Genomic DNA, 14,948 nt, shown 5'->3' with positions numbered 1-14,948 from the left:
AACCTAACCCTAACCTTAACCCTAACCTATTTGGTGGGCAAAAAGTATGAGGCAGCCAAAAAAATAAGCAGATCTTAATTGATTGATGTGCTAAATCAATTAGCCGCTCACTAGCTAACTGAGCCATTCCCACGCCGCAGCCTCGCAAAATCTCTTCATCGCGACGGCCCCGATTTACTTTCCGCCGATAGAGGATGCTTTACGGTAGAGCAGCCGGAATCGAGGCGGCGGAGGAAGTAGGAAGCGATCTCGGTTGCCTCCTCCTGACCGCCGTTGAGCTTTCGCCGGCTGCGGCAGGGAAGGAGAGGAGAGAACCGGTGGAGCGGCCGCCGCAGCTCCCGTCCGCCCGAGACAAGCAGGATGGTTCCCTCGACTGACAGCGAGTCTCCGCACCTGCTGCTGGGCCGGCTGCGCTTCCTGAGCGAGGCGATCGGGTGCCTGATCCGGGCGGAGCCGCTGCCCGCCGCTTTGGGCTACGTGCCCCACGAAGTGCAGTACAAGCTGTGCAAGGATCCCAGCGCCCAGGCGTCCGCCTCCGCCTCGGGCCGGAGCCTACTGTCCGTGTGGGAGAGCCCAAGCAAAGCTGCGGGCGGTGCGGGTCCCGGCATCAGGAAAAATCCTGGCAGGGCCACCATCGAAGTGCGCAAGGGATCGTGTATTCGAGCCAGCGGCGAGGAATACTGCAACGGGCACGGGCTCTGGGTGAAGCTCACCAGGGTGAGGGACAAGGCGTGGCTCTCTCGCGCGCCCTTTGGCCCTGGAGGCTAATCCGAAGAAACTGAGCGAAACCCTGGCGGGTCTAAACCATTTAGATCCTGTGTTAGTTCCGGGTGGATCCTGATACCTAAATCAGAAAATTTCTCTAGAGAGGCTGGGCTGCATACTGAGTATGATCAGAGGCACTCCAGAGTTATTATTTGAAGCGTGCCAGGGCTGAGCTGCACTTCAAATTAGAAAATAAAAAAGAAGGGGCTTAATGCATATATGATTGAGATAGAGGTGAAGATTCCCATTCATCCCATTTTATTCCTTTCCATTTGTGGCTGTCTGGCACCCATGTAAATCAGTCATATAAATGCTGAGTGGGGGGTGGGAGCTCAGATTTCCCATTTTTGCCAAGTTTGCCTCCTAATGATTCCATGGGTATACCTTGTAGTTTCTTAATAGATGTGGTTTACCACTGACTTCTTTCAGCATGATTTCTCCCCCTCCCTCTGCAAATTCCCACTCCATCCTGTAGCCTTGGGTTTCCTGGTCTCCCTACCTTGCTTAGCATTTTACAGATCACTTGCAGCCAACCAGGTGCAACCACCTGCTATAAGTCTGTCAGTGTTAGAGTTGCAGGAAACAATGGTTAGTTCTAAACTTGGAACAGACTATAAAAGAAGTGCATGAACTGTCAGATGTCAAACTAGAGCAGGGGTAGGCAACCTTGGCTCTTTTATGACGCGTGGACGTCAACTCCCAGAATTCCTGAGCCAAGCTGGCTCAGGAATTCTGGGAGTTGAAGTCCACGCGTCATAAAAGAGCCAAGGTTGCCTACCCCTGAACTAGAGGCTTCACTTCATAGCCCTTGAAAGCTTATGAGCTTATGGGCTAGGAAACCCAAGGCTGTAGGATTAGTCTGATCAGTCTTACAAATATATGCCAAATTCTGAACATCCATGTAAAAACTTTTATAATCAATCAAATTACCAATTCCATACAGTTTGTTGTATAAGATAACATTTTGTATATTGCTGTAAATATACCTTTTTATTTGTATACATCTTTGGTTTCTTCCAAAAATGGGAATGAACAGGAATAGTGAAGCTTGCTATTTATTTTATTTTATTTTATTTTATTGTTTTGTTTTGTTTTGTTTTGTTTTGTTTTTTTATTTTATTTATTTTATTTTATTATTTTATTTTATTTTATTTTATTTTATTTTTTTCTTCAGGACCTGAGAGCAAAGAAATATCTCTTTGTTTTAGCCCCACTATACTAACTCTCTTGAGTTAAATTGGGCTGAGAGAAAATGATTAGCTCAAAACCACACAGTTCTGGATGGCTCTTAGCTCTAGTTCACCATCTTATTCCCTGTATTTCATTGACTCTGGAACTGGTACAGACATATTTATGAATCACAAAGATACAAGTTGAATTTAAATAAGGATTTCATTGCTGCTGCACATTTAGTGGTCCAAATAAACAGTGCAAAGCTCTTGCATATTTAAACTCTATATATTTGTACTTTGGTAATGAAACCTCTTTTTGACCAACTTAGATTTTATTGCTCATGCAACTTTGTGTTCTGTCCACATAGGAACAACTTCAGGAATACAAGACTGGTTGTGACCTGGAAGAAGGTTGGGTTCTTACGTGTAAGCATGCAGATAGCGGGGACAGGCTGGTGCCAGTGGAATCAATGGAGAGGATTCAGAGGCAGCAGCAGCTCTTTGGGATGGATTTTAAACCAGTAATCAGGTACAGAATCTCACTTCTGCTTGGTTGGCTTTGGAGGAGTCATTGTGGAGGATGCTACAAATGTGACTGTAAGCAAAATATATTTTATTTATCCATGAACCTCTGATTGTCAGAGCATTCTCAGAAGAAAATGTGTGGCACCAAAGGAAGATTCTGGAGAGGGGCTAAATTTTTCTAAAATATGTAGGTATGCCCATTTTTTTAAATACCATTTGCTGAATTGTAGTTAGTGAATCATTTGTCTATAAAAAATGTTTCACCTTTGTTGATTAATTGATCTGATAAATTTGTTTGTATAACAAAATAGATTAGAAATGTAATGTTGTTGCACTTTCCACAGATAGGTAGAATATTGGTCCTTTGATTTGTTCTTAGAACTTTTCATAGAAGCCAATCAGTTTCTCTAACCTGGACTTGAAGTTTATGGTTTTTATTGCAATTTTGTTTTACTCCAGATGGGAACAGGTAGTGGATTTAACATATTCCTTGCATCTTGGAGCAAAGCCAAAAATCATGGAGCCAGATGTGGCTGCAGTAGAGAGACTCCGGTAATTTCATTTTATTTGGGGGGGAGGTTACTGATTGCTTGGGGTAGCCAGTGCCATTACTTTGGAAATAGTAATTCAGCCTTTGGAGTTGAGTTAGGCTTCATCATCCACCATCAGTGGAAACAGTTCTTTGGTATAAAGCTGACTGAAATAACATGTATTATGGGATGAGGAAATGAAAAATACGACTAAGAATGGAGGAATAAATAGAATACAGTTTCTGACTATCCACCTCAGTTCTCCTTCTGTGCTACTGACTACCATCACTGCTTTGTAGATTTGTACCACCCACATGGACCTATGAATGTGACGAAGATCTGGTGCATTTCCTTTATGACCATATTGGCAAGGAGGATGAGAATCTGGGTAGTATCAAGCAATATGTGGACAGCATCGATGTCTCCTCTTACACGGTATAATATTATCAGTGGATTGGATCTCTTTGTGGAGGAAACTCTTCCTCAGAATATCATCTGCAACTTATTATCAAAGATTATGAATTTGTAGTTGATAAGCAAAATCTAAGGATTGTCTATACATATAGTCTGTAAATTGTTCCTGCAACTTTCACTGTTGATGATGAAGGATGAGAGGCATTGTCTGCTTACCCAGCTCAGCTCACAATAAAAGTACCATTATTTTAGTTTTAGAATAACCATTATTCTTCAGACTGGTGCTCTTCAGTAATGCTGGGCTTCCATTATTCTTAGCCAGTGTGGCCATGTTGACAGAAGATAATACTACAAGCCAGCACTTTCACATGTCGTTTACCTGCCTCTGACTTTGGAACTCCCTTTTTTAGTCTTTGTAAAGGATTAGATACATAGAAATGTGATGACCTCAGGGATAATCTACTCCACACACATCCCACCTCATTCAGTGCAGATTCTGCTAGACTAGAGCATCTCTGGCTGACACCTTGTACAAACTAAACTAATAATAATAAAGTTGGAAGGGACCTTAGAGGTCATCTAGTCCAACCCTTTGCTCAGGCAGGAAACCCTATACCATTTCAGACAAATGGCTGTCCAGTCTCTTCTTAAAGACTTCACCGCTTCTGGAGGCAAGTTGTTCCACTGCCTTCAGAAGCGGTGAATGCTCCAACACTGGAAGACTTTAAGAAGAGACTGGACTGAAAGTTCCTGCTAAGCTGTAGCATGAATCTATTTCCTGTTTTAACCAATTAGTTCTTGTCCTCTGGAATAAGAGAAAATAACTCCACTTCTTATTTGTATCTCTATACACACACACACCGTTCTTCTGAGAGCTTGCTCTCCTGAACTTACACCTTTTCTTAACTTACTCCAATTTGTTGGATATGGTACTCCAAATGAGGTCTGAGCAGGTTAATAGATGCAGTTCTTCATTGAAATGCTTCTCAAGTGAAGCATATTCATCATGGACATGTCTGTGTGAATAAGAAGGGCTGGTTCAAATGTGCTAATGTGCTGCTCTGCTTCTTTAGGAAGAATTCAATGTTTCATTCTTGACCGACAACCACGATGACACCTACTGGGAGAGTGATGGATCCCAAGGCCAACACTGGGTCCGTCTCAACATGAAAAAAGGAACCATAATAAAGTTAGTAATTAAATCTGCTCCTCCCTTTCTTAGCTTTTACTCTGTATAGCAAGATTTTCTTCTCTGTCATTAGATACAAAGTGATTTAGGATCAGTCTTTGCAAACAGATTCCTGCTCTAATTCATTTGGCCTTTCTGAAAAACAATTATTTTCTGTATTCCATTGTATGTAGACCAAGCAGCAAGAAAGGTTTAAAAATATGGTTTGTGTGTCTGGCCCTGATTTGTGCTTAGGCATTCTTTTTTCAGAAAAATTGGGAAATGTTTAATAACGGAAAACATCTTAATTTTCTTGCACAATAACCTTAAGAGCTTATCCATTACTATGGCTTTTCAATTGCTTCCAGTATAAATGTAAGGCTAAGACACTATATTAGATTGTATCAAAAAATGTGCAGTTCTACAATCCCATTTCCTTTTTATGTCAGAGAGAGATTAACACTTTCTCTTCCTCCAGTGGCTTTTTCTATTGACAAGGACCTGAAGCTCAGAGTGACACAAAGTAAATCACAGAATCATGAAGCATATACCCTCTCTTCTCAATTCAGAATAGGCTTATTTTTTCAATCTTTTTTTGAAGAATATTTGAAAAAGTCCCAAGTATAGTCTTTCAGAAAACACTGAATCTGATTGAACTGTTTTAAGGTGGGCAGTTCTCCCTTTCTCTTTTCCCTCACATTTTCTCTGATTTAAAAATTGCAGGAGAGGGTGGCAAGAATGGATGCCAAGAGCGTCTTCATGTTTCCAAACATCTACAGTGATGGCTTGTAAGCATGCCAAACAATCCTTTATTGACAGGAATTCTAATAAATGAGAAAGTTTTCAGCAGGAGTTTTTTTGTTTAAAGAAAGCTCCTTGTGAGTTTCCCAGCCTTCACAGAATTTTCTTGCATGTGAAAGTTTTCCTAATACCCGTTTGCTTTGTCTCACATTTGTTGTTTCAAATCTCTCCATCAGGAAACTCTTTCTGACTGTGGATACAACAGATGAAAATTTCATGCCAAAAAGGGTGGCTGTATATGGCGGTGAGGGTGATAATCTGAAGAAACTGAGTGATGTCGGCATTGATGAGTGAGTCAGGGCAGTGGGGGGAGATGGGGCTAACTGAAAGAAACCATTCTGCTAAATTTTATTCAAGTGGTTTAATAATTGCCCGGAACTTGTCGTTTCCTGTGATATGAGAAGGGGAGAATAGAAAACGAAGAGTATTATCTTGATCAAATACTGCTGCAAAACAAGGAATTAATGGTCCAATTGCTGCAGTGAAGTGATAAGGGTTCATAGGTAGTTGTTGATTGTTGATATTGGGGTCAATCATATCCCAGGGAATGAAGGCAGGAAACAATATTATGAATAAGCCCACAAATCATTACTAGCTTGATGCTTTTATTAGCCTGCCTGGAATTAGCAGGGTAAGAAGCAAGAACTCTATCTCTTTTGCTGTGGACTGATCTATTGTCAGGTTGTGTAGAGCAGGGGCCAGCTATGCTGGCTGAGGAATTCTGGGACTTGAAGTCCACAAAATCTTAAAGTTGCCAAGGTTGGGGACCCCTGGTGTCCTTGTTTCTTTGGCAATCTGTTTGGTTTCTATACTGGGCTCACAGAGATAGGGACCAGCCAGTTTTGGCCAATTTGCTGGTGTGTAATTCCTTGTTGCCTAATGCCTAGCATACAAATAAAACTAGAGGACTGCATTATTAATATCAGCATAATTATAGAAAGAAACATTGCAGAGGTAATTCTCCCCTATCAGCTGCCTCATTTAGCAACTGTTCAAGTTCCGAAGGTATAACAAAAAATAGTTTTGCAATAAATCTTTACATTTATGATTATCAGTGTTTTGTGGTCACATGATCACCATTTGCATGCTTTTTTTGTAATTTATTTTATTGGTTTTTTAAAACATAAATCACTTAATAATTGGTGAACAGTGTGTTGTCTGGGTTACATTTGTAAAACAATCATTAACAATTGATTTCTATCATCCATAATCCACACAATGGTTTTAGTTGATTTCCTCTTTTCCCAAAATATGCTCTTTTGCAAACATTGAGTTAATACAATTCTTATTGTTTTGATAGATAACAATTAAATATATACTTTCTCCCAATATTCCTAAAAATAATAATCACATCAATATAATATTTCTTTTCTATCCAGTCATTCTGGTTGCCTTATCATAGATCCTGTTACAATCCTTATTTTAGTTTGTTTCTCCCACCAAATTCTAGGTATTCTTACTGGTTAAGATTTTCTCAAAAATTAATTACATTTAAAAATTTAACTCTATTTTTCCATATGAACCATCTCACACTTTTACATTTCTTAAGGAATAGATAAAACAATGGGAAAAAAGAAAAGAGCAAGAGTAAAGAAACATAAAAATAACATACTAAAAATATATATCCCTCCTAAGCTAATATATATTTATTTCCTAAATTTCTTATTCTTTTTAACCATAATTAAAAATATATTTAATCTTTAAACATTCTATTTAATACATCTAGTCATCTAGTCCTTTAACTCTTATTCAAAACATTTTTAATCCATTATAATTTTCTTAAATTCAATCACAATTAAGTATCTAAAACATTTCCTTTATCTAAGTCATTTCAACTTTTTTATATTACTCATATCAAGAAAGAGAACAAAAAATGGGAAAAAGCATACTATATTATTTAGGGAATTCATCCCTTAGAATTACATATATATTCCAAAACTTTTCTATTTTTTTAACCATATTCAAACAAATGTTTCTTTTTTAAGTATTCTCTCTGGTAAGTCCCATCATCTATTTTCTTGGTTTCCACTTTAGTTTTTTTCCTTTGCCCAGTATCTTTCTTAATCAATGTATTTCCCTGAATCAAAAAGTTTTCCCGTATGTTCGTAAATGTTGCTGTAGATATAAAAAGTAAATCAGGTGAAGTGTCTTTGTATGGGGCTTCTGCCTTTTCACATTTGTTGAAAATCTTTTTCTTTTTCTTACTCTCCGCTTCTCTTATCATTTTCTTTCTCTCCAATGTTCCTGACATCTCTACAGTCCATTTTATCCAATCTGTTTTCTTGTCCTCAGATTTATTTTGTAGTCTTAAGCAGGGATAGGTTGTTTTTTCCAATTCTTATGAATATTTTTCCACTAGGATTAAATCATGTTTCCTTGTTTTGTTAAGTTCCATCTTTAAGTCTCTATTCTCCACTCTATATCCATTTATCTGTTTTATCTGCTCCTTCTCTGTTGTTGTTTTCTGGGAATTTTTTTGTTGTAGAGTTAACTTAGAAATAGATTGATTTATATTTTCAAAGTTATTTTGAATTTCTTTGTAGTTTAAAGTCATTGTTGTTTGAATTAGTTGCAATATACTATATATCTCCTCCTGTGAAGTATTTATGTTTTCTTGATATGTTCTTTCTGCATGTCTCTGATCCATGATGGCCAAGAATTTGAGTTTTTCTCTTCCTTTCTTTTCTCTGCAAATAGTTTTAGAGTCCCAATTAAATAGATATTTGTAATCCAAATAGTTCAAAAAAGATTTTTTTTCTGAAATTTATAATTCTCTCTTTGTCTACAGCCCAAATTATTGTCTTTTTTTGTCACAGCTGTTCTTTGTTGTTAAAATTTTGAAGGTCACAAACACAGATTAGCTTTTCCCAGGTTTTGTCAAGTCTTATATTAAAGTCATAGTTGTCATAGTCTTCATCCACCATTAGGTGTCAGCAACTATTTGTTTTTCAATTTCCAAAATGAACAATTATCTTTAAAATGAGAGTTTTAACCATTCAAACAATTTTAGATTTATCCAGATTTAAGTTTTAAATTTCAGTTTTTATATTTATTTCACTTCCATATATTTTGATCATCCATAAAAAGATTAATTCGCTGCTTCTGTTGGTATAAGGGTAGGGCGGAAATCCCTCCCCCTTCCCTTTCAGAGGTATTTTGCTTCTTGGGGATCTTTTCCAGGAAATTAAATGTAAAATAGAAAAGAGAAGATCAAATTCCTCACCCAGTTTCAGGCACGCTGTTCACAGTTGTGCTGGTTAGTGCTTTTGGAGTTCGGTTGCTAGTCACTTGGGCTGGTCGATGCAATACGGCCAGCCTTTCTCCTGTCGGGTTAGAAGGCTTTCCCCAAATCGAACGGAACGGCTGGCGCTGTTCCAGAATCGCTAGAGCACCCTTCTTTCTTCATCACCTCTCTGGGGCGACTTAGACCCATTTAGGGTCCCCAAGCAGGGCAAAATTAGCTGCGGCGGTACGGAGAATCTGCAAGCCCACAACCGGTCGCTACCATGCAAAACCGGATGTCTCACCATTTGCATGCTTAACAACTAGTTCCTGACAAGCAGAGTTAATAGAGAATGCAGCCATAAAATGGTAAGTCTCAGTCACCCAACGTCTTACTTTAGAACCGTGATGATTCATTTAACAAGGTAGTGTCATGTATAAATAGATATAGGCAATATCTACGGTATATTTTTTTTAACATGTTGCCTAATACCTGTAGGCAAGTTCCTTTATGTCCTATCTGACAACACTGCTTTAGGAGTCAAATTTCCATCATCCCTCCCCCCCCCATCAGTGGGAGTTTGACAGATCAATTTGCACAATTCAGAAGTTGGAACAAGAACTAGGAGTCTTTGGGTCCCAGTTTCCATCCACAACCCAATCTAACTTGTCCCCAGTTTTCAGATACATAAAATTAAAGGTTTGGCAGAGGGGAGGATTATACTACTATGTGCAAGATGAAATAGATGTGTGTGTTTTTTGTCCCTAGGAGCTACATCGGGGATGTTTGTGTGCTGGAAGACATGACTGCTCATTTGCCTGTCATTGAAATCCGCATTGTGGAATGCAGAGGTGTGTAGGTGTCAGTATGAAGATGAAATTTTTAATCCTTGGGAAGATCATTTGATAATTCTGAAACTCTAGTTTGGGATTTTATTCCACCTGTATACGAGAGACACATTTAACAGTTTCCCTATTACTTCTCCCAAGACATCAGTTATGGGTTCTATTCTTGAGGAAAACAGCAAAGCCCATTATCTGTTAGCAAATAAACTAAGGGAGATGATGATGATGATGATTATGATGTTGTTGTTGTTGTTGATGATGATGATGATGATGATGGATAAATAGATGATAGATAGATAGATAGATAGATAGATAGATAGATAGATAGATAGATAGATAGATAGATAGATAGAGTAGTTTTAAAAGGAACATAAAAACTACACAAATTTATACTGAATAAAGAAAACAATGAAAGAAAAACAGACAAAAGGAAAAAGACACAAGTGTAAAAGAAAAGATAAAAAGAAATAGGAGCTTCCAATTTTCATTACAGCAAATATGGATATGATTACAAAGTTTCTCTTGCTCTGTGTTTCCAAAAATGCTTACTTTTTTCTATTATCTATTTTTTTTTCTAATCATCAAAACCACAAGTTATAAGTGCACTTTTTTCTGTTTCATGCAAAAAGTCTATAAGGGGTTTCTAGTCAGCCATACATGTAGATATTGTCTTTTCTCTAATTAAGGAAATCAAATTAGCCATCTTTGCAAGTTCCATTCATCTTCACCAAGCATTCCTCCATTGTGGATAATGTCAAACCTTTCCATTTTTGAGCATATAATAATTTTGCTGCAGTTGTCATGTATAAAAATAAAATTCCATAGCTTTTTTCTAGCTATCTCCATTAATCCTAAAAGAAAAGCCTCTGGTTTCAATTGAACATCAGTGTTTAAAATCTTCTGAATTAGTGTATTTATTTGTGTGCAGAATTGTTTGTTTTTTTTATATGTCCACCTTACATGGATATGATAAAATGTCACTACATATTGTTCACATTTCCAGCATAAATTCAACAGATTCTTTCTGTAGCAAAACATCATTTAGTGTCCATCTGAAAGAACTAGATTTTCTTTTATAAACCAGGCTCATAGGATTATGGTTTGCAAAAACCTCTCTTGGTAAAATCTCTACTTTGGAAAATCAAGTTGCTAAGTCTCTTGAAATCCAAATCATGTCCATTCTTAAAAAAAGAACTATATCTTTCTGAAAAAACATGTATTTTCTTGAGCTGCCGTTTTTCTGCTTCATAGTTTTTCCCTACAGTAATTTCTTCTCTCTCTATACAGAGGAATTAATTATTTATTTAAATTATTTGCTTGCTGCATATGGTCCTTTCCTTTTATGCAGATGACGGGATTGATGTCCGGCTCCGGGGCATAAAGATCAAATCTTCTCGGCAACGAGAATTGGGACTCAATGCAGACATGTTTCAACCAGCCAACCTAGTGAGGTATCCACGACTGGAAGGGAGAGACCCCGATGTGCTTTATTGGCGTGCTGTGATCCTGCAGAGGTATGGAAGTGCTAGTTAGGAACGCTAAGAAAAATTGGTAAGAAAGAAGGTCTAATGAGCCACATTTCCACAACTGTGGGTGGGAATAAGAAAATATGTGAGAGGCCTCTGCAAGCAGTTGAATTAATTTAAAAAGCATCAAGATCTTTTTTATCACTATCCCATCCTAGGCGTTTATCAGTTTTCTTCTAGTGTAATAGTATGTGGGAAAAACCTTGGGAGACTGAGCCAAGAGAAACTGCCTAGGAAATGGTCAGATAAGAGATAGCATAGCCTGCAGCTGCATATTGGATAGGGCAGAAGGCTCTTTGGACCCTCTCTAATTTCTTGGGCTGTAAAGGAGATTGGGGGAAGAAGGATTGCACTTTGAGACTTGCAAGATCGATGTCAGTCTTATTAGGCACAGGATACAAAAAACATGACCGGATGAGCTAAGTCTACTTTATTGTAAAGTTACATTAATGTCTCAGAGTACAGTTCTTCCACTGTCTCCTTTACAGGTGGAAAAATTAGGGAGAGTTTCTTCTAAACCGCTTGCCCAGCCTGCTATCTAGCTAAAGGTTATGCTGTCTCTTATCTGACCATTCCCAAGGCAGCATCTTTTGCTCCAGTCTCCCAAGGTCTTCTCCACATACCATTACACCTAGGAACACTATAACTCTTTGATTGCAATGCAGAAGCACTGCTTATTTGAATGCTTACTTCCATAAACTAGGAAGCATCTCATTCTTCCACTAGCCTTTCCAAGTATTATGATCATGTGAATTCTCTTCATTTTCATCGCTATTCTTCATTTCATGGTCATGTCTTCATGGTTACCTTGCAAATGTTTTTAATTATAAAGGCTCAGAGAATTTGTTTGGGTAGGAGATAAACAATGCTCAGTGGTAGAGGGATCCATAGGAAAACTTCAGGAGGAAAAGAGTGCTATCTTGAACTCCTCGTGGACAAATGGAATATAAATCTAATCATACATTGTTTAATTTACATTACTGCATGGAATCACATTGTACCCTCACCATCATGCATCACAGTACATCATTTAGATATTTTCCCACATTTTTGGCGCTGTTTCTTTTGGTTGTGATAGGTTTATCAAGATCTTGGATAGTGTGCTTCATCACCTTGTACCAGCCTGGGACTACACACTCTGCACCTTCAATGAACTAAAGGTGAGGTAACTAAAAATCCTACCAATGGATCAATATCTGTTTTTTCTTTTCACAATCAATGCAGTAGCAGTGACCATTTTGTAGTAGCCAAACCTGCCTTTACTTGGAAAAAACTGAAGCAGTTGAATAAATGTTTCTGCTCCTGCCTAACGAGACAATCAAACAGGCTAATATTGCCATCCTGTTCCTTGAAACTGAGTTGAAAATGATGTAGCAGAGAAGAGGTACAGATGTTGTTGCTGGGGAACTCTCCTTCAACCGTTATATAAGCAAGCCCAGCATTTTAAAAAGGAGGGCTCTCTAACTTCACTTTAACACGAAAATGCATGTTGTATTTTCTTTTCATTTTCAAGTTCATTTTTCAAGCTTCAGAAAAAGTTTTTTATTCATCATTCTAATGGGATCCTTTTATATCTGAAGTTAAATTAACATGGCAACTTAAAACTCAGTGGAATAACTGAATTTTAATTCTTTGTCCTCTATGGTATCCACAGGTAGTCCTCATTTAACAAGCCCTTATTCAGGAACAAATATTGCAACTTTTTCTACAAGATTGCTCATAAATCTTCAATAAATTAATTATCATTTTTAATGACAGATGGAAATGACTCTGTTCATTAAATACACATTTTCCTATATCAGAATGTTTCTAGCAGGAAAAAGAACTAAGTTATCAACATATCAAGAATAGTTGGGTGGTGGTCATGATGCTGGAAAAGTGAGGGAAAGTGCATTAGATATTGCCCTCTTTGAATCAATTGTTATCCCCTGACAGCATATCAAACAGTTTCTGTTGCTGTCCAAACGACGCACAATGCTAATCAGTCAGTGCCTCAAGGACTCTGAAACCAGCAAGCCCAACTTCATGCCGCGTCTCTACATCAACCGGCGCCTAGCCATGGAGCATCGCGACAATCCTGCCCTTGACCCTTCCTGTAAAAACACTGTCTTCATCCAGGTAAGGGGAAACAATATAATAGCATGCCCTTCTCCACTATGGGATCCTCCAGGTGTGTTGCGATAATAATTCCCAAAAGGCCGCCTGATATTCTGGGAGGTAGGGATCTCGCATCTAAAGAGTACCAGAGTAGGAAAGCTTGCACTAAATATTATCTCGGAGAAGTAGTTTCCTTCTGTACTTCAGAATGTCTTTTTACGCCATCCTCTTGATATAAGGTCCAGAATGAAATGCTGTTGATGTTTATATCATAGCTAACAAGCAACTATGGTGCAGCCTTTTCAAGACTGGGAAGCATCACTTTGGGCTCTTTCAATTTATAATAGAACTTTTACAGGAATATTAAATTTGTGTATTGTATGTGTGATGCAATTAAATAATTGAATTTTAATTCTTTGTCCTCTATGACAGGGGTGCCCAACCCCCAAGCGCGGTGATAGCTATGACCAGTCCTTGTGCTTATGGCCATCACAGCAGCTCCACACTCACATGATTGCAATTTGGATATTATGAACTTTATTTTCTTCCACTGTTAAAGCTTTAGCTGCACTTTCTGCTCTTTCTAGGTATATGAAGGACTGAAACCTTCTGACAAGTATGAGAAGCCACTGGATTATAGGTGGGTGATCCTTGAACCATTTGTCTTTCTTCCTTGCCCTTTTCTATTTCAAGTTTTTGGGGATCTGAAATTTAAAGACCTGGATGATAACTATTTTGGGATTTGCAAATAAACCAAAAGGTCATTTTTCAAGGATAGAGAAAACCTGATATTAGGGATCCTTGGTGCTGTCTGAGTCTGGTTGTTTTCTTGCAGAGATTTCATTACCCAAGCTAGGTAACATCATCACCATTGTTTTGGGATTGCACCCAATATGTCTATTACTATTGGTATTACTTTTGCTTTCTTTTGCCACAGTCGTTCTATTTCTATCATAAGTTGTCCAGCTGTTAATATAATCATCATCATAATTGGCTCTAATATTTTGATTAATAGCTAGCCCACTTGATAACTCCAATTTTTATTTTATCCCAGGTGGCCATTGCGGTATGATCAATGGTGGGAATGTAAATTCATTGCTGAGGGCATCATTGATCAGGGTAAGTTTGAAGCTCTGCATAGTCCCAAATGATGGCTTGCTTAAATTTAACCTTTAGTGCCCTGCATTGTTAAATAAAAGTAAGGCAAATAAAAGTAAGTTTCTAGACTTTGTGTTTCACTTTTGAGGAAATAGAATTAAAATGGCCACGTAAAGGTCTAAATAATCTTTCATGTTCTTTGCTCCCAATTTCTGTTATTTTATTGTGCCCACCATTATCACAATGGTACCTGCAGATATTACTGATTTTGATAATTTGTAATTGAACATTTATATTATCTGTGGACCATGTTTGGATTATAGGCATGACATAATCAAGGTTATAGGATTTCAGACCTGGAAATTTGGCTGTTGCAACAGCCACAAAAATAGCTATTGTGTAGCTATATTTTTAGTAGTATTAGATTTTATTTTTAGGACAAAAGTCCTGCAAAGACCTGACCAAATAAAAGTATATTAGACAAATCATAATTTTGATTTTTCCCCCCCCTGGATAATAATAATAATAATAATAATAATAATAATTTAATTTATATACCGCCCTTCTCCCGTAGGACTCAGGGCAGTGCACAGCATATTAAAACAGACAAACAAAATACATCAAAGAACAAAAAAACCCCCATAAAACCAAATTAAAAGCCAAATATTCGAAGCTGTGTGTCAATTAAAATTTTCTTAAAATCATCCCTACCTAAAATCCTCCCTAGGTCAGGCCCGCTTGCTGGAAAAGCCATGTCTTGAGGGCGCGGCGGAAAGTAAGGAGA

General features: G+C 37.9%; 1 protein-coding gene across 1 annotated transcript in view; it reads left to right on the top strand.

Annotated features, from left to right (window-relative positions):
* The first annotated feature begins 308 nt into the window (after positions 1 to 308).
* The window catches only part of HECTD3 (HECT domain E3 ubiquitin protein ligase 3), a 21,946-nt gene continuing 7,306 nt past the window's right edge, over positions 309 to 14,948 (top strand). The window contains exons 1-12 of the mRNA XM_015811313.1: positions 309 to 717; positions 2,306 to 2,466; positions 2,922 to 3,014; positions 3,292 to 3,427; positions 4,480 to 4,595; positions 5,552 to 5,665; positions 9,367 to 9,449; positions 10,792 to 10,957; positions 12,048 to 12,129; positions 12,905 to 13,087; positions 13,654 to 13,706; positions 14,121 to 14,185. Coding sequence (XP_015666799.1) covers positions 361 to 717; positions 2,306 to 2,466; positions 2,922 to 3,014; positions 3,292 to 3,427; positions 4,480 to 4,595; positions 5,552 to 5,665; positions 9,367 to 9,449; positions 10,792 to 10,957; positions 12,048 to 12,129; positions 12,905 to 13,087; positions 13,654 to 13,706; positions 14,121 to 14,185 — 1,609 coding nt within the window. The 5' untranslated portion in view covers positions 309 to 360. The remainder of the gene's footprint in view (positions 718 to 2,305; positions 2,467 to 2,921; positions 3,015 to 3,291; positions 3,428 to 4,479; positions 4,596 to 5,551; positions 5,666 to 9,366; positions 9,450 to 10,791; positions 10,958 to 12,047; positions 12,130 to 12,904; positions 13,088 to 13,653; positions 13,707 to 14,120; positions 14,186 to 14,948) is intronic.

The sequence above is a fragment of the Protobothrops mucrosquamatus genome, unplaced genomic scaffold (assembly GCF_001527695.2).
Source record: "Protobothrops mucrosquamatus isolate PMUCROS unplaced genomic scaffold, P.Mucros_1.0 scaffold39, whole genome shotgun sequence".
In the NCBI taxonomy this organism is placed as follows: Eukaryota; Metazoa; Chordata; class Lepidosauria; order Squamata; family Viperidae; genus Protobothrops; species Protobothrops mucrosquamatus.
The sequence above is the reverse complement of the archived record's forward strand: the minus strand, read 5'-3'. Positions and strand labels throughout refer to the sequence as shown.